This window comes from Eriocheir sinensis, chromosome 23 (genome assembly GCF_024679095.1).
Source record: "Eriocheir sinensis breed Jianghai 21 chromosome 23, ASM2467909v1, whole genome shotgun sequence".
Lineage (NCBI taxonomy): Eukaryota > Metazoa > Arthropoda > Malacostraca > Decapoda > Varunidae > Eriocheir > Eriocheir sinensis.
Window position 1 is genome coordinate 92,501 of NC_066531.1, and position 20,604 is coordinate 113,104.

The 20,604-nt window shown below is 44.9% G+C and overlaps 1 protein-coding gene across 1 annotated transcript in view; it reads left to right on the forward strand.

The window, feature by feature from the left end:
- The window catches only part of LOC127002314 (dopamine D2-like receptor), a gene marked incomplete at its 5' end in the record, with an annotated part of 32,326 nt that extends 24,415 nt beyond the window's left edge, over positions 1–7,911 (forward strand). Inside the window, one exon of the mRNA XM_050868122.1 lies at positions 7,773–7,911. Within this exon, the coding sequence (XP_050724079.1) occupies positions 7,773–7,895 (123 nt within the window). The remainder of the gene's footprint in view (positions 1–7,772) is intronic.
- Between the last annotated feature and the right edge of the window lie 12,693 nt (positions 7,912–20,604).

A 20,604-nucleotide genomic window follows, 5' to 3' on the forward strand; every position in this document is an offset into this window, starting at 1 on the left:
AGATATTGTGGCAATTAATAATAATAAAACGCCTTCAAGGAACCGTATGAGGAGAACACCATAAGAGTCCCCAGATCGGACCCCTCTTCAGGCAACGACCCAAAGAGTTGTCTTCATATCTCTTCCAACTTTCTCTTCATTAACCTGGTAGTAACGACGGGTCAAATTTGTGGCTTTACCGTGTAGTAGCGACGGGTCAAATTTGTGGCTTTACCGTGTAGTAGCGACGGGTCAAATTTGTGGCTTTACCGTGTAGCAGCGACGGGTCAAATTTGTGGCTTTACCGTGTAGCAGCAACAGGTCAAATTTGTGGCTTTACCGTGTAGCAGTGACGGGCCAAATTTGTGACTTTACCGTGTAGCAGCGACGGGTCAAATTTGTGGCTTTACCGTGTAGTAGCGACGGGTCAAATTTGTGGCTTTACCGTGTAGTAGCGACGGGTCAAATTTGTGGCTTTACCGTGTAGTAGCGACGGGTCAAATTTGTGGCTTTACCGTGTAGCAGCGACGGGTCAAATTTGTGGCTTTACCGTGTAGTAGCGACGGGTCAAATTTGTGGCTTTACCGTGTAGCAGCGACGGGTCAAATTTGTGGCTTTACCGTGTAGCAGCGACGGGTCAAATTTGTGGCTTTACCGTGTAGCAGCGACGGGTCAAATTTGTGGCTTTACCGTAGTAGCGACAGGTCAAATTTGGTGCTTTTCCGTGTAGCAGCAACGGGTCAAATTTGTGGCTTTACCGTGTAGCAGCGACGGGTCAAATTTGTGGCTTTACCGTGTAGCAGCGACGGGTCAAATTTGTGGCTTTACCGTGTAGCAGCGACGGGTCAAATTTGTGGCTTTACCGTGTAGCAGCGACGGGCCAAATTTGTGCCATGATATAAACCCCAAAAAATAGATGATGCATAAACCGATCACAAATGCGTTGATATATATAATGAAATGGTTTGCCTGAGTGATGATTTTTTCTCACTATTCTCGCTTAGAGGGGCCTTTAAGAAACATGATCCCCGCAGGTACCAGGTTAACTTTTGCTACCTTCGCGATCTTCGTTCTGATGTTCAAACTACCACTGCAAAATGAAAGAATAAATTCGCCTTTCATGTAGGACAAATTTTATATACTAACGACTAACGGGGTGCATATATCAGGGGGCGCGTCGCTTCACTCACCCGTCGCCTCCACCTTCGACGGTCCTTCCGAGCGAGCCCCCACGCAGTTACCCTTTCCATTCCAAACCACTCTTGCCAGGAATAATTAACTTGCCCCAGACATAATATACTCGGGCGCCCCATTGGTCTCCTACACTCAGGTTTGCCTCGTACAAAAACAACCCTATGAGCATGATCGACGTCTGGGAAGAGTGCCACGTGGCCATACAGCCGGAGTTGGCGTTCACGAACTAAAGCCACGGGGCGTACCATATTATGAGTATGGATAGATGCAAACATGCAGTACTCTGCCGTTGCCTCTATGGCAGGCCATGATCGAAAAGCTCATAGTCGATTCTCTGTGGTGCGGATGCCGGCTGGGCGTAACGTGATTCCGGCCCCGCACCCCTGCGTGGAGCCGTTGAGACCCGTGCGCCCGGTAGCAGCCGGCTATTCGGCGCGAGAAAGTCGGTCAGCTTGATGCCTGAGCTCTCAGTATTCACCTGTCCGATGCGTCGTACCGCAATAAACCCATGGCAGAAGACCTTCCTAATGGAGATAAACAATTCCCTGTGTTAGGTGGGGCTCCCCGCTCGTTGTCCCCTGCTCGCTCGATCTTTTTGTAGATTGGACAGTGGGTGGAGGATAAGTGGCGCGGTTTAAGGGGAGGAGGAGACCGTTTCTGGTAACAAGCTTCGAATCAGTTTTATAAAGCACTCGCTGGTTCTACACAAAGCTATTACAGCGATACCCCATGATCTTACAATGGCACTTTTTTTCCCTTTTTTATTACGTCTATGCCTATAGCGCCGGTAGGCTTGCTTGAGGGGCCTGGATGGTATTCGACCCCAGCCCGTCATGGTGCAGGCAAGTGTTCATAGTGGCGCCATCTTCTCTTGGCTCATGCTGCCCCCCGGAACTCCTTCTTGATTCACTTGGACGGTTTCCTCTAGAGTCCGGGTTGATGGGTGGTCTTCAGGACAGCATGTGGGTAGTTTTAAGCCACTCGGCGGTGACTGAAAAATCCGAGGTGGTAGCGTGGGGACTCGAACTCGAGTCGTCCATCACGTGGTGAATGTGGGCCCAGCACGCTACCACTCAGCCACCGCCTACCAAAGGCATCGACACGCCTCTTCAGGTCACCGTTCAGTGTCTATGTCTCAGAACCTTACAGTAAGAGAGGGAGCACAAGTGACTTAACGATTCGGATCTTTGTATCTTCGAGTCTCTGCATAAATATCGACAATGCCATATACGTACTCGTGCTGAGCGAGTCCATAAAACCGTGGATCAGGCCGATCTATCGAGTGACTTCCTAGCAAGACCCACCACCATTGTTATGCACTTTTTCTCTTTTCGTTGAATTCTCCCTTTTTAAAAGATTTAAGTGTTCACCACTAGCTTTGGCTTTCGACCTCTTTCGTCGACAAGGCTGATGAAGAAGCCTACAACTTTGTTCTCCCTAATGATGTAGAGCATTTGGTCCAATACCCTACACGTACCACTGACCGCCTTGGACACACGGCCAACACTAGATCTTTTTTTCTAAACTCAGATCCTTCACCTTATTTTGTTACACTACCTTCTCCGTTGGGATCATTCTATAACGACCATATTTTAATAGTCTACTGTTGCTCCTATACAACTTTTGGACCCATCGAAGAGGCGGGTGGAATGACCTGAGGATATAATTTTTCGATTTGCCATGAAATAATTACTGCCTCCAGATCAATGACTCTTCGGTGTGCGCCCAGCGCGCTACGGAGGTGATTGTCTTTAGGATGGAAGCAAACATTCCACATACTTTATTCCTCATGCTAAAAACCCCTGCTTTAGCCATCCATATTCTTGTAGTATTCAAAATAGAGTGGTAGATCAAGGAAGGTACCTTAGCCTTCGAATGTCTGATAATCACAATCCTTATATTTTTGCCCTGTATCGCGCAAAATATATTCTCCGACTATTCCACACCTCTAGTTAGTCTTTATGGCAATACAGCCGTCCCTAACCCGTCCGCTGCGATTGGCACGGATTTGGCCTTCACTGGTAGCGTGGTAACATATTGTCCCAGGTCTTTCTCTGCCTCTTTGGTGGATAGTGGAGTGTTTCCCATGTGGTATTGGTGTGCTGGATATCCCCTCCCAAGGTGCAGGACTTTACATTTTTCTTCATTGAATTGTAGCAGCCACTTTTTGTTCCGCTCCTGTAGCTTGGTAAGGTCTGACTGTAGGAAATCCGCCGTCTAGGGGTTAAAACTGAACATCTCACTCAAAGATTCCCTGAAAAATTCACTTTATACGACTCAGGGCATATTCATCCTACACATCTCCCCTCTGACTTCACTGTGCCTGTTATTAAGATTTAAGGACAATGTTTTATAAACCCTCTTTAGCCTGAATCTTCAGAAAGCTTATGGATCCGATGAAGTGCCTTATATAGTTCTAAAAGGAGCTATGCTTTCATGCTGACACCCTGCCTGATCAAACCATTTCCGCTTTTCTTCTCAACATCTCTTTACTTCTTTTTGGAAATATGCCTACACGTAGCGGGTGTCTAAGAAGTGTTAGTTCTCTAATACTTCAACTACCGCCTTATATCTTCTCTTCCTTGACTTTCTAAAGCTTTTGAAACAATCCAGAACTAGAAACTTCTCAAGCGCATATCTCCGTCCTACCTTCTCTCTGATCACCAGTACGAACTATTCACGAGGCGTTTTATTTAAGATCCTCTTGCTTTCCTAATTGATTCCTGGTCAGTTTATCTCCAGTTTCTTTTCAAGGTGGTATATCTTTCTTGTGGTAGACGGTCGTTTTTCTACCTTTAAAATTGTCAATAGTGGTGTTCCGCAGGGTTCTGTACTATGTCCCTCTCCCTTTCTATTGTTCTCTAAAGTTCTTCCCAAAATAATTTCCATCCATTGCTACGCCGGTGACTCTGCATTACTCAGCATCGTTCAACAAAAGACTCTCCTATCAAGAGTTACAGGACTCAAGGATAGACACTACAGGTTTTTTTTTCATTTTTGTACAGGGGATGCGAAGGGAAGATGCGGGGGGGTGGGTTCAGTGGGTGAGTGAAGCGATGCGCCCCCTGGTGTATGTTCCCCGTTGAGTAGTTAGTCAGCATAGGGCAGAAGGGATTTGGTGTCCTTCAATGCCTAAAAAACTCAATTTCTCCACCTGCCCACTCGATATAGTCTTTCAAATATGTATCCTCTATTCTTCCATAACTCTTAGCTATCCCCTTCTTCACTTAACATACTTGGTCTGTCCATAACTCAAAATATCAATGGGAAACTACATATATCATCTCTTGCTAAATCAAATTCCTTGAGTTTATGCGTTTTGTATCGTCTCCACCAGTCTTTACCCCATCCTAGATGCTATCCATATACCAGGGCCTTTTCCGCCCTGGTATGGAGTATGCATCTCAAGTGTGTGGGTGTGTCTTTGTTAAGGGGGGGATACACACAGCCCATATGGACACAGTAGAGTCAATGACTTTTCGTCTGATCAACTCCACTCCCTTTCTGATAGCTCTACCTCTTAACCCGGTAGCAGCGACGGGCCAAATTTGTGGCTTTACCGTGTAGCAGCGACGGGCCAAATTTGTGGCTTTACCGTGTAGCAGCGACGGGCCAGATTTGTGGCTTTACCGTGTAGCAGCGACGGGCCAAATTTGTGGCTTTACCGTGTAGCAGCGACGGGCCAAATTTGTGGCTTTACCGTGTAGCAGCGACGGGCCAAATTTGTGGCTTTACCGTGTAGCAGCGACGGGCCAAATTTGTGGCTTTACCGTGTAGCAGCGACGGGCCAAATTTGTGGCTTTACCGTGTAGCAGCGACGGGCCAAATTTGTGGCTTTACCGTGTAGCAGCGATGGGCCAAATTTTTGTCATGATATAAACCCCCCAAAATAGATGATGCATAAACTGATCACAAATGCATTGATATATATTATGAAATGGTTTGCGTGAGTGATGATTTTTTTTTCATTAATTCGCTTAGAGGGACCTTTAATTAAGAAACATGATCCCCGCAACTACCGGGTTAAGTCGCATTGCTGTCTCTATCTTTTATCGAAATTTCCATGCTGACTGCACTTTTGAACTTGCTAACTACATGCCTTCGTCCCTCCTGCTACCCTTCTGCACACGACATTCTACTCTCGCTCATCCCTATAAGATCCAAATCACTCATTCACGAGTTACCCACCAATTTCATTATTTATCCCTTTCGCTAGTCAGGTTTGGAACAGCCATTATTTATCTATATTTCCTACTGCTTACGACTTAAAAACTTTCAAGGAAGTATCTAGGCACCTCTCAAAATCCTTCTAGCCTCTCCGTTTTGGAACTCTTCTACTATACTCTATTTGCTGGTGACACGTCTAAAGGCTTTTATATTTCCTCTTTTCTTTGCACCCTTGAGCTGCCTCCTGTCCCGAAAAAAATGTCATTCAGCATACACAGTACAGTTTTCGTCTTCCCGATAACGTAGGCAACAAGTCTTACGAGGGAAGGCTGCAACCTCTCAGTCCTCTTCTAAACGTTTTAATCCTCTTGCATTTCCTCTTAATCCTCTTTTAAACCTCTTAAGAGGAAATGGAAGAGGATTAAGAGGTTTAGAAGAGGATTAATCTTCTTCCATTTCCTCAACCCTCTCTACGGCGTCACCGTTTTGAAGGGGTTAATATATTCTCTCTTGAGAAACGTCACCTGCAAGGAATCAAATGTTTCAAAATTGATTACCGAATATGGACATCCGAATCATTAGTGATTCGTGACGCGTCACAAACGAGAAATAATTGCACAGAATTTAGATCTAAACATGTATTCAAGCTACATCAAATTCTTTTTCAACAACGCTTTATTTTACGAGGATGGAATAAGCTTTCACTTTCAATGGTTCAGTAAAATACGATTGATTAATTTAAGCACAAACTCGACTTTCACTTTTACGATCTAAATATTCGTTTAGGCAGAAATACAACATCTTGGTTTTGATGTGTTTTCACTGACTTGTCTAGACCTTAGAGCCTGTGTAGTCTGAGGATATGAAATTCTCTCTCTCTCTCTCTCTCTCTCTCCTGCTACATCTTTCCTTCCCACTTTCTTACTTTTTTCCCCTCGCCCGTTGAAGCCCTCCCTCTTCGTCCCTCCAACTCAGTTAATCAGAAGAAACCCTCATAGTGAATCTCATGTCCTTATCTGGAGGTCTGCTCAGTCATCCACTGCCTTTTCGTCTTCTCTCATCCAATGATCTCTCTCTCTCTCTCTCTCTCTCTCTCTCTCTCTCTCTCTCTCTCTCGACTCCGGACTCTCTTACTTCCTGGATCATATATACCGCAAAAGGGTCTGCTCAAATGAATGGTCTGCACCTGTTCTCTTTTCAAGCAGGTAAATTTGGAAGTCTCCTAAACAAAGCAGTGCGCAATTCTCGATCAAGAAACTGCTCTCGACTGCGTTTCGTATCTTGTCCGTGTAAATGGATGTCATTCGGCCCTCCTCATCGTAGAACCGCGAGTAAAGGGGTTACTATTACACTGGACAAATTTTCCGTGGATCTTCAGTCAAACCACGATTTCCGCTGGCGTGGTTCTCATTTGTTTCTTGTTATTGCTGCTGATGATGATGGTGAGTAATACCGTCGTCCTTCGTTGAAATCTACCGTAGCTTTGGAAGATCGTGGACACGTCAGAAACCCATGGAAATATAAGAACCACGCCAGCGGAGATCTTGGTTTGACTGAAGATCCACGGAAAATTTGCCCAGTGTAATAGCCCCTTAACGCTACCTCCGTTTTTACATTTGAAGATAAGCCAAAAATTCTAAGTTCCAATATTTGTAGCGTAAGAAAGTAAGATATGAGAATTTATAAGCCGTGCTTCAACCGAAAATTTTTACCTAATTCCACCGGTAACAATATGGATGTTTTTATTTTAATGTATCCACCATCATACACACACTCACACACAAGAAAAAAAAATAATAATAAATACATATATAAATAAATAAACATAGGCAGAAGTTATAATACCACTCAAACTACGTAAACTTGAAAAAAATTCCGCTAGAAAACTGTTCAGGAAAGATGAGTAAGTCTAAGTGAAAACGCTACACCTATTTTCTGTTCCAGCCTTTCGTATAGCTCCATGAATTCGACGGATACACAGCGTTCAGCTTAGTCACCCGAGTGCCTGGAATTTCTGATTTCAATTCGGAATTTTCACATTTTTTCATTCTTTCTCACCGGCTTTATCTTTTGTATTCATAATGTGTCCCCATTCGCCTCTGAATGCACGCACATTCTCTTTCCAAGCAATCTTGCTCCCATAATTATCGCCAGTTATACTCTGCGAAAGCGCTCTTTGTTTTGTTCCTCGCATTATGATCTCAGGGTTATGCGAAAGCAGCATAAAATTATTACGATTATGGGATTTTACGGGATTTTTCCTGAGCCTTCATGAATGTTTTATTATATTTTTGCTCTGTGGTAAGGCTACGCTTAGAGGTTGCTAATAAGAAACAGACGCAATTTATTCCCCAGTTTATTAGTTTTTTTTATATAAACAGATAGCTGCCAGAGTAAATTTTATAGACAACCCATTTGTTTTTGTTTTTCAGGACGAAGAAGACGATGAGGTAGAAGAGGCCGGAGTGGTTCTGGCAGGCGCTGAGAACTGCCATATTATCAAGAACCCTAGACCGGAGGAGCTGAACTTGGGGCCCCTCAGGGAGGAAGAGTGAGTCGAGCAGTATTTCTTAAACTTATGGGCTGTACCGTCCATCTTAACATTACCATCAGCAGCAGCACGAGAGATAATATCGTCAGAAACTATTTGATAACAACAAAAAATATCTTCATCATCATCATTAACAGTCTGTATCATCCCTCTTAAACATTTTAACTCGTTTCCCTTTATTAACATTAATGTAATAATTATTACCATTGTTAATATTTTAATCAGCTTAGGGTTTCAGAAAGGCAAGAACCGATATTAACTACTACTATTGCTACTACTACAACCACTACTACTACTACCACTACTACTGCTGCTACTACTACTACTATTACTACTACTACTACTACTACTACTACTACTACTACAAGTACTACCACTACTACCACTGCTACTACTTCTACTACCACCACTTTTACTACTACAACTTTTTTTTTCTTTTTTTTTTCTTTTCTTTTTTACGTTTCCGCCTACGTATGGCGCCGGTAGGCACTCTTTGTGGGGCCTGATGGTCGGCCCCACCCCGTTGTGACGCAGGCAAGTGTTGATAGTGGCGCCATCTATTACTACTACTACTACTACTACTACTACTACTACTACTACTACTACAACAACTAGTAGTTTATTTATATCAATGACTTAGACACAGGAATTAGTAGTGATGTTAGTAAATTTGCAGATGATACCAAGATCGGTAGAGTAATTGAGTCGGATCAGGACGCTAGTATTCTCCAAGGTGAACTCAACAGATTATATGACTGGGCGGATAAATGGCAGATGGAGTTCAATGTAGGGAAGTGCAGTATTCTGAGTGTAGGTAGGAACAACCCCTCACATAACTATTGCTTAAATGACACTCTCATAAGTAGGTCTGGGTGCGAGAGGGATTTAGGGGTCTTAGTGAGCTCTGATCTCCGTCCAAGGGCACAATGCATTCAAGCTAGAAATCGAGCTAATAGGGTACTGGGATTTATTTCAAGGAGCGTAAGCAACAGAAGCCCCGAAGTCTTCCTCAAACTATATTTAGCATTAGTTAGACCTCATCTTGACTATGCGGTTCAGTTCTGGTCACCCTACTATAGAATGTATATCAAAATGTTAGAATCGGTGCAGAGGAGGATGACTAAGATGATTCAGGGGTTGAGAAACTTGACTACGAGGAAAGACTCAAACAGTTAAACTTGCATTCTCTAGAAAGGCGAAGGGTGCGTGGAGACATGATCGAGGTTTATATATGGATGAAGGGCTTTAATAAGGGAGACATTCATAAGGTTTTGTTGGTAAGAGAACCGGGTAGGACACGAAGTAACGGGTTTAAACTGGATAAATTCAGATTCAACAGGGACATAGGCAAAAATTGGTTTACTAACAGGGTGGTGGATGAGTGGAATAGGCTTAGCAGTCATGTGGTGAGTGCCAATACAATTGTCACATTCAAAAATAGACTAGATAAATTCATGGACAGCGATATTAGGTGGGGTTAGATACACGGGAGCTTAGGGTCAAAGGAGCTGCCTCGTACAGGCCTACCGGCCTCTTGCAGACTCCTGCGTTCTTATGTTCTTATGTAACTACTTCTTTTACTACTACTACTACTACTACTACTACTACTACTGCTGCTGCTACTTCTATAACAGCGACTAATAATAAAAATAATAATATAACTATTAATACAATTGTTATTATTATTATTATTATTATTATTATTATTATTAGTAGTAGTAGTAGTAGTAGTAGTAGTAGTAGTAATAGTAATAGTAGTAGTAACATAATAATAATAATAATAATAATAATAATAATAATAATAATAATAATAATAATAATAATAATAATAATAATAATAATAATACACAGCACTCCGGAAAACCCTGCAATTTAGTAGAATCCTCCAACGAGCATTTATAAGGATGTTATCAATATCCTCAGCTAGCCCTCCAGCATTGCTATACCAAGTCAAGCTGTGCAGCTATGGTCGCTGGTACCAAGAACCCGCAATTAGCAACCTCCTTGATCTTGCAAGAGTCAGGAGAGAGCTGTTGGTTGTCATGCACATGCGCGTGTGTGTGGAAATGAGTGTGTGTGTGTGTGTGTGTGTGTGTGTGTGTGTGTGTGTGTGTGTGTGTGTGTGTGTGTGTGTGTGTGTGTAATAAAAAAAATAATAATTATAATAAGTTACATTATTTTATGTTTATTATAATCAGTGATATATAATAATAATAGTAATAATAATGATAATAATAATAATAATAATAATAATAATAATAATAATAATAATAATAATAATAATAATAATAATAATAATAATAATAATAATAATAATAATGATAATAATAATAATGATAATAATAATAATGATAATAATAATAATGATAATAATAATAATGATAATAATAATAATAATAATAATAATAATAATAATAATAATAATAATAACAATAATAACAATAATAATAATAATAATAATAATAATAATAATAATAATAATAATAATAATAATATTGACAATTATAAAAATTATAATAATAATAATAATAATAATAATAATAATAATAATAATAATAATAGTAATAATAATAATAATAATAATAATAGTAAAATGGATTATTCACTGCTAGGCAGCTTTTCGGCAGAAAATTTACATGGTATAAAAACGGAAAAATATAATGAGTTGTGGGGAGGTGAGATGGGGTGAGTGTTTACGTGAATTTTAATACGTCAAGTCTCGTGGCAGGTGGAACGAAATCTAAGGTTGGCGGAGAGGTGTGAATACTAGTGTGTAATTCCCCACGGCCTGATCACGTGTTGGACTCGTAATCGCCAGCAGGTACCCTCCCGACATGAGCAAGTGCTCTTTATCGTCGATCTATGTATGGGTGCTGCCAGGACCCCACACACCACGCACCCCATCCCTTTTGCTCAAGGGGAGATAGTAACCACTCCTAGTCAACGGAAAGAATCCGGCCTGAGCGGGCTCGAACCGCCGCCCTGTCAGACCGTGAAGCTTGGCAGCGCAGCTCTCTAACCAGTTGCGCCACGGAGGGTGTGTGTCTGTGTGTGTGTGTGTGTGTGTGTGTGTGTGTGTGTGTGTTTCACCACGGCCGGGTCACAAGTTGGACTCGCAGTAGGCAATAAATACCCTCCCGATTAAAGCCCGACAAGGCTCTTTAGTCGATAGCTGTGTACTGCCAGGACCTCACAGGGTAGGCGGTGGCTGAAGTGGTAGCGTGCTGGGCCCACATTCACCACGTGATGGACGACACGAGTTCGAATCCCCACGCTACCACCTCGGATTTTTCAGTCACCGCCGAGTGGCTTAAAACTACCACATGCTGTCCTGAAGACCGCCCATCAACCCGGACTCTAGAGGAAACCGTCCAAGAATCATGAACGAGTTCCGGGGGGCAGCATGAGCCAAGAGAAGATGGCGCCACTATACAAACTTGCCTGAGCCATGACGGGCTGGGGCCGAATACCATCCAGGCCCCTCAAGCAAGCCTACCGGCGCAATAAGCGGAGACGTAAAAAAACACACACAAAAAAACACACCCCAACCCCCGTGTTCAAGGGGGGACAGTAACCACTCCAATAGTCTGTTTCATCAGGATATTACAGGTGGCCACACCCCTTCATGCTTTTGAATTTTGACTGGCCAAGTGGCAGCCAATCGCCGAGCTGGAAACGTTAAGGGCATATATCAGCCTTTTTACCCATTTTCTATAAAAGTCATTCAATCGTACTGAATATTTTATTGTAAGGTTGTCCTAATGCTAAATAGCAGCTCTCCCAATGTGATGGCAATATCTGTTAAAGACAAAAATATAAAATTATAAATACTAGAAAAATACCTCATTTGGTTCACCTAGCATAATAGAGAATGACGTAATTATGACTTTCCTGAATAGCGTCTAATTACGTCTAATAAAAACTAGGATAAATGCTTTAGAGTGTGAACTGACGATTTCTCTTTTTTTAGCCTTTTGCGATTTTTAGTAAAATTGTAAACTCGCGTGTTCTTTTTATCGGAAAAGTGAGAAAATAGGGGAAAATTTGGCTATAAGATTTGGCAAAAGAGAAATTCTAATCAGTTTACGATTTCGAATAAGTAATGGCAATTACTTTAAAGAAAAAATGAAGGTAATTGGTTTAAATTCAGCGGAGATATTAAAACGCAAATTCGAAAAAGTTACTTTGTAGAAAACGGGGTGCAACGATGAGTCTCGCCGTAACGCCGCGCTGCAACCCATAAGAAGTTTCCCGGCGAGTATAAAAGATCTCTCTGGAGACGTTTGTTTCTCATAATCTTCATCAGAGGCCTGTCCATCCTGTTGTACCTCCTCTTGAGGTCCTTGTTAAGAATGGATGTGTATGGCAGGCCGAGACAGCGATGGAGATTGCTGGCGACGTAACCACGGTTGCATTTCATCATCGCTACAGAAGCTGCAAAGTCGAGCTTTCTTTTTGTTGCTCTGAGGTGTTTTGGGCAGTGTAGCTATATGCGGCTTTGGAAGGACTCATTGGGGCTTTGTTCGAGTCCCTGAAGACCGTCCGTCGGAAGCCGAGTATATACTCCCTTCACTAATTCCAGCTGTTCGGGTGGGAGAGAGAAACTTACTTTCATCTCTCGATGGCTCTCTTCAGGCAATGGCTTAGACTGCTCTTCAGATGAGCGTGTAAGAAGCCTCTTCCGTTTTGCAGCACTGGGACGAGGAGAGCCACATGTCGATGCATCTGATGGTGTGGCGGTGAGGGGCGCCACGTCTGCTTCTAGTTGCTTTTTGTCTTTCTAGCGGCTTGTTCTTGCCTTGACAAGGGGCTCCTTCTTCTTATGTAAGGCACTTGTTCTTGGCATGATGAGGCCAAGCATAAAGTGGAAAAAGAAGAAGGAAGAGTGTGATGGAGCGAGGCGCATAACCACCCTCTTTCCTGGAAGTCCTCAAGGACACTAGCTGCTTGCAGTGTCCTGAAGCAGCGTGTGAGTGCTCAGATAGATAAAAAAAAAAAAAAAGCAAAGCAAAAAAAAAAAGAAAAAAAAGAAAAAGTACATGTTTCCTATGCTTCAGAGCGGACCTTTAAAAGTCACCACCAAGCATATGTCTCTTTAAAGGCTGCCGAGGGGCTTTAAAAATGGTCGCAGAACACTAAAACTAGCTTTAAAGTATTGCCAGAACATTGGTTGATTTTTTGGAGGTAATATCTCATAACACCATTTTTGACAGAAAATGGGCCAAAAAGGCTGATATATGCCCTTAAGTTTGCTTGGCACAAGAAGCTCGCTCTGTGCTCTCACTGCCTGCCAGTGCTAAGGGATGAATGAAAAAAAATATTTACACCTCAATATCACCATGAAATATTTACTAAACGCAATTTTTCCATTGAATATGTACAGTGCCTAAAGTGTCAAGGATTATGATGAGACAAAAGAAAATAGTCATACGTACACTGTTAACTTCAATATAGATAGAAATATAAACTTCTTTTTTATCTTATAAAAAAATATCTACAAGAAAAAAAATTGACATCTTGTGTTATAGAGTTAATATTATAGATAATGACTCAGGGATGCCAATGCTACTGAGAAAATACAGGTAGGCCTTGCAGTATTCCAGATATTATTAGAAAACTAAGAACACTGCGCAGAGTCGCGATACCAGCAGCCAAGGCGAAATCAAACTGAAGGGTTCTGCGCGGTGATTGGCTGCCACGTAGCTAATCAAGATAAAGAGTTAAAAAGAGGAGGCGTGGCCGCATGTAATATCTTATTGAAACAGACGATAGCCATAGGAAAAAAACGGCATTAGAGGGGCTCGAACCTCTGCCTGCCACGCCGCGAAGCCTGGCACCGCGCAGCGCTTTACCATCTAAGCTATCGGAGCGGTGGGAGTGAGCTCTCTCTCTCTCTCTCTCGCGCGCGCGCATGTGTGTGTGTGTGTGTGTGTGTGTGTGTGTGTGTGTAAGATATTCATATGAATGTGAAGACGTTAATAAGATATTCATATGAATGTGAAGACGTTAATCGTTGTGTGTGTATGTGTGTGTGTGTGTGTGTGTGTGTAAGATATTCATATGAGTGTGAAGACGTTAATCGTTGTGTGTGTGTGTGTGTGTGTGTGTGTGTGTAGCTTCGGTCAATTGCTTCCACAGATAATTATACAATTAAATGGGGCAACATCAGCTTTCTGAGTCCAAAATTGATCCCTCTGGCGGCTGGGACTCGATTTTCTGATTAGAAACTAATCCTCTCGTTCGGTAGCTGAATATAAATATCCTAAAGTGTGTGTGTGTGTGTGTGTGTAATTCACCACGGCCTGATCACGTGTTGGACTCGTAATCGCCAGTAGGTACCCTCCCGACATGAGCAAAAGCTCTTTATCATCGATCTCTGGGTACTGCCAATACCTCACACACCACACACCCCATCCCCCTTGCTCAAGGAGGGACAGTAACCACTCCTTTGACAACGGAAAGAATCCGGCCTGAGCGGGCTCGAACCGCTGCCCTGTCAGACCGTGAAGCCTGGCAGCGCAGCGCTCTAACCAGTTGCGCCACGGAGTGGTGCGTGGTGTGTGCATTTATGTGTGTGTGTGAGAGAGAGAGAGAGAGAGAGAGAGAGAGAGAGAGTATATGTGTGTGTGTGTGTGTGTGTGTCGGATGGGGCGAGTTTACATTTGGTTCTATTCATTAATCAGAAATTTGACATGATCAGAAGCCGTAGTTTTCTATATGCGAGGAGGGAGGTGCCTGTATGATGTTCATGGTGTATATGGATCGACATAGATTCGTCAATCGATTGAGATTTATCGTGAAGCAGTATTAGACTGGTTCTGGTGACACGTTATCTCTGAATAAAAAAATTAGCTAGGCTATCTGGCAGCAGACTACATAAATGTTTCGTGCAATTTAGAGTCTATCTGCTAAACTAACCGCTTTCTTGCCCCAAATATCTGTCAACATTTTAGCAGACCCTAACATGACCGCACCTAAATTAGCTAACAGATTGTCATATGGTACCTTCGGGGTCTGCAATACTTCGGTTAAAGTATTGTTTATTGTAGTATGTGCAGACACATCTGAACTGTATTATTTTTTACAGTATTTATATTAACCATTCCCCATACTGAACTATGTCCACTTTCCTTTTTTCTATGTTAACCTTGACCATTTTTATAGCTTTTCTACCCGTCTCAGAGTGCTAATCAGGAATTAATTCCCAACACGCAAGCATCACGCAGAATCCGCATGTACTACCTTCACCAGTGACTCTATAATAGAGATACATATAAATGAACAAACACCGTAATTCTTTTTACAGCAAAGGAAGCAACTCTATGGCAATAAAAAGAAAGTGTAGTAAAAAAACGCTAATCGCTGCTCCTATAAAAGAGAAAAGTAAACAGTGGCCAAAAGAGAGGTCAATTTCAGCAGGAGAGGTGTCTTGATACTCTCCTCTCGAAAGAGGTCAGGTTCTAGGTAGAAGGAAATACAGATGAAGGTAAGCTGTTCCAAAGTTTACCAGTGTAAGGGATGAAAGAATGGAGATGCTGGTTAACTCTTACATTAGGGGTCTGGACAGTATAGGGATGAGCTAGAGTAGAAAGTCGAGTGCAGCGGGGCTGCGGCAGGGGGGAGGCATGCAGTTAGCAAGTTCAGAGAGCAGTGACACACCACTATGAGAGGTTGGGTGTTGTTCAGGTTGGTGTCTGCACTTACTGAATAAACTAAAGTCCGTATATTCTATGGAAAGTAACAGGACACGAACGTGTACTTGCGTGCGCGATACAGGATGGGCGTCAACTGGCCTGGGAGGCACTGAGGGACAAACTCCTGACACTAAAGAATTAACGTTGCCCACTACAGGATTAAAGGTGGCTATATCCTAAACTAGCGTTACCCACATCTCCCTCCCCCTTCACGCTCATAGTACTAGTCTTGAGCGGATGCCTTGGCTCTGAGCCGCTCTGAGCGACGGGGCACAGCGAGGTGATGCGGGTCCGGTCGGGGAGGAGACTCCGCCCCACGATGGCTATCATGTAAGCGGGTCAGGACACGGCGACGAAGGGCTGCAGGGACGACTACACGAGCACCATACAGGACGAGGTCCCCATCAGCGTAGGGGTCCTCCCGGATCTTACAGTACGGGCGGGTGGCGTTGCGGAGGTCAAAGCGGTTGCGAGGGAACCTGGTCCGTACACTGTTCAGGAGCTTGGTGTTGGATTGGTCGTCGCGAGCCGCGTTCTGTAACTCCTCAAGTGCCAGATCCTCATCAGGAGCTGACAAAGACGGGGGGCTATCTGCGGCCTGCAGAGTAACGCCACCGCTGACGGAGAGGCTGGCCTGGTCTTCCGGCGTCGGGCGGCTGGCGGGGGAGCGGGAAAGAGCATTAGGGATGCATAGGTCCTTGCCCGCACACCACACCGCTGTGAAGATGAACGCCGAGATCTTCTTCAGCCGCTGGAGGCGGGGATTCTCGACGGCGTCCAGCGTGTAGCTATTCAAGATCGGGACCAAAGGCCTATGATCTGTGATAACGTCGAAGTGTTGCAGACCAATTAGGTAAAAATTGCACTTTGACATGGACCATAACACAGCAAGCAGCTCCCGCTCGATGGTGGCGTAGCGAGTCTCGGTATCGGTGAGGAACCGCAAGCTGCACTGGACTAGCGCGGAACGTACCCCCTCCGTGGTCCTGCAGGAGGGCGTAACCAACGCCGTACGGGCACAAGGCGTTCATCTACAGGATGGTGGGGAGTTCTGGGTTGAATGTGGCGAGGACAGGTGGACCTGAAGAGCCTCCTTCACTAATGGAAGTCCCGGTCGTGGTCAGGAGTCCACGTGAATGTCCTTTCCGGGCTCATTAGGGGACGGAGAGGCAAGGCGGCGGCGGTGATGTCGGGAGAGAATTCTGGCAGCTGATTCACCAAGCCCATGAAGGACCAGAGATCCGTAAGATTGGCAGGCGTGGTGAAGTCTGCTATAGCTTGCACTTTTTCCGGATCGGCCGCGATACCATCCTCTGAGAGGCGGTAGCCGCATAAGGACACAGTCGGAGCAGCCACGACAAACTTCTCGGCGTTGAGAGTGATGCCGTGTTTCCTGCACCGAGATAGTACCTTATCGATGCGGCAGAGTTGCGTGAGGTAGTCTTTGTCAGAGAGCAGCACGCCGTCCACTACCTTCGCGCAGTAGGTCATGCCTTGGTGTGCCTTGTAAACAGAAGGCGTCGTCCGTGGCGGCGAAACCCACGGGGATACGACAGTAGCGAAAGCGTCCGTAAGGCGAGATGAAGGTGGTGAGTGGCTGGTCTTCCTCTACCTTGCGGAATCTGCCAGTAACCACAAAGGGCGTTGACCGTCGTGAAGAACCGCGCGGCCGGGTCCACGCTCCGTATCGCAGTGAAGGGCGTGGACAGAGAGTGGGCTGGACGGAACAGCGGGCTGTTGAGCTTCGACAAGTCGGTGGTGATGCGTACGCCACCGTTAGGCTTGGCCACAGCCACTAAGGGGTGACACATAGGGGATGGGCCCTCGCCGGCGGGGGCAATGACGCCTTGAGTCACCATATAAACCAGTTCTTTCTTGACCGCATCCCTGAGGGCGAGAGGGATGACCCGGGGAGTGTGTATGGCGAACGGCTGTGCGTCCTCCCGCAGGTGGATTCTCATCGGGGGACCCGCCATTTCCTTCAATAGCGCGGTCCTTAAGGCCTCCTTCGTCACCAGTAAGTCCGAATACTCCTTCAGGAAGCACTTCTTAGCTTCCGACGGGGACGTTTGGTTGTGGAGAGGGAGCGGTTGCGGCTTGGGCGGGCCCGAGGAAGGTGAGGAAGCCGCTCCTCACCTCACTCACCTGATTGGCGGCGTGCCGGGCAGCTGGGATATGTTTCGAGAAATCGCTGGGCTCCACACCTAACGCCTTGCAGTACTCCCACGATAGCAGAGGAGTAGTGAGGGAGAACTGCACATCGATTCAACGAGTACAGCACCTGTCGCCGTACGTGAGCTCCACCTGGAAGGAGCCCACCGCGGCTTGCATCTGTGAACCGTCTGCGTTGTAGTAGTTTAAGTCGGGGGAGGTTGCAGGTCGCGTTGGTGGAGGCCTAAGCTCTTGAAGTGCTGAAGACCTATCACCGTAACATCAGCGCCGGTATCGGGTATCACATCGATGTGGCCAGATGTGTCGCCATGCATGGGTGACAGCGACGCGGATGATGGGAGAAGGTTTGGTTATGGGGCATGTGTTAAAGTCCACTCGCCTGATGTGGGTAGGCGGTGGCTGAGTGGTAGCGTGCTGGGCCCACATTCACCACGTGATGGACGACGCGAGTTCGAATCCCCACGCTACCACCTGGGATTTTTCAGTCACCGCCGAGTGGCTTAAAACTACCCTCAAGCAGTCCTGAAGACCACCCATCAACCCGGACTCTAGAGGAAACCGTTCAAGTGAATCAAGAACGAGTCCCGGGGTGCAGCATGAGCCAAGAGAAGATGGCGCCACTATAAACACTTGCCTGCGCCATGACGGGCTATAGGCGTAGACGTAAAAAAAAAAAAAACGCTCCTCCGTGTGGCGTGGGGCCGTGTCGGTTGGCTGCGTCCAAACCACGCCGAGAGAAGGACCTTTCTTCTTCGATTTGGAATGTTTGGGTTTGTTTAGGTTGCAAAACTGGTCGTAGAGCCCAACGGAAGGCACACGCTGCATTGAGCCCCTTTGGCAGAACAATTGGCGGTGTGCAGCATGTGCCCCTCGCGGCCACACCCGTGGCAGGGTGTCGCGGCGGCTTGGCACGGCTTGGAGCCGTGCTGTGTGACACAGCTGCTTCAGACGGTGCTGGATGGAGGCGTGGGTGTGTGGGCGCCAACTTTCGCCGTGTGGGCCACCTTCTTACCCTTCTTATACTTTGAGACTCCTCTTACAGCAGTGGGCAGGGCCCATATGGCAGAGGTCGCCGACTTGGTGGCCTCATAAGACTGAAATCTCTTCACTGCCTCTTGAAGCGTGCACTGCACTAACTTCTCGTCACGGACTCCCATCACCAAGATATGCTTCATCCAGACTTCCTCGCAACGTGCCCCTGCACACACGTCAATTTCTTCCGAAAGACTCTTGAGACGTGCGTGGAAGTCAGCGAAGCTCTCACTCTCGGCCTGCTTACAGGTGGAGAAAGCACGTCGACGGATGGTATATATCAGCCTTTTTGGTCCATTTTCTGTCAAAAATGGTGTTATGAGATATTACCTTCAAAAAATCAACCAATGTTCTGGCAATACTTCAAAGATAGTTTTAGTGTTCTGCGACCATTTTTAAAGCCCCTCGGCGGCCTTTAAAGAGACATATGCTTGGTAGCGACTTTTAAAGGTCCACTCTGAAGCATAGGAAACATGTACTTTTTCATTTTTTTTCCTTTTTTTTTCGCTTTTTTTTTATCTGGCGAAGCATAGCATCTATTTGAGCACTCACACGCTGCTTCAGGCCACTGCAAGCAGCCAGTGTCCTTGAGGACTTCCGGGAAAGAGGGTGGTTATGCGCCTCGCTCCATCACACTCTTCCTTCTTCTTTTTCCACTTTATACTTGGCCTCATCATGCCAAGAACAAGTGCCTTATATAAGAAGAAGAAGGAGCCCCTTGTCAAGGCAAAAAAAAGCCGCTAGAAAGACAAAAAGCAATTAGAAGCAGACGTGGCGCCCCTCACCGCCACACCATCAGAAGCATCGACATGTGGCTCTCCTCGTTCCAGTGCTGCAAAGCGGAAGAGGCTTCTTACACGCTCATCTGAAGAGCAGTCTAAGCCATTGCCTGAAGAGAGCCATCGAGAGATGAAAGTAAGTTTCTCTCTCCCACCCCAACAGCCGGAATTAGTGGAAAGAGTATATACTCGGCTTACGACGGATGACATGATGAAAAGATGTCTTCAGGGACTCAAACAAAACCCCAATGAGTCCTTTCACAGCCGCATATAGCTACACTGCCCAAAACACCTCAGAGCAACAAAAAGAAAGCTCGACTTTGCAGCTTCTTGGTTACGTCGCCAGCAATCTCCATCGCTGTCTCGGCCTGCCGTACACATCCATTCTTGACAAGGACCTCAAGAGGAGGTACAACAGGATGGACAGGCCTCTGATGAAGATGATGAGAAACAAACGTCTCCAGAGAGATCTTTTATACTCGCCGGGAAACTTCTTATGGGTTGGAGCGCGGCGTTGCGGCGAGACTCATCTTTGCACCCCGTTTTCTACAAAGTAACTTTTTCGACTTTGCGTTTTAATATCTTCACTAATTTTAAACCAATTACCTTAATTTTTTCCTTAAAGTAATTACCATTACGTATTCTAAATCGTAAACTGATTATAATTTCTCTTTTGCCAAATCTTATTGCCAAATTTTCTCCTATTTGCTCACTTTTCCGATAAAAAGAAGAACACGCGAGTTTACAATTTTACTAAAAATCGCAAAAGACTAAAAAATGAAAAATTGTCAGTTCACACTCTAAAGCATTTATCGTAGATTTTTATTAGACGTAATTAAAAGCTATTCAGGAAAGTCATAATTACGTCATTCTCTATTATGTTAGGTGAGCTAAATGAGGTATTTTTCTGGTATTTATAATTTTATATTTTTGTCTTTAACAGGTATTGCCATCACATTGGGACAGCTGCTATTTAGCATTAGGACAACCTAACAATAAAATATTCAGTACGATTGAATGACTTTAATAGAAAATA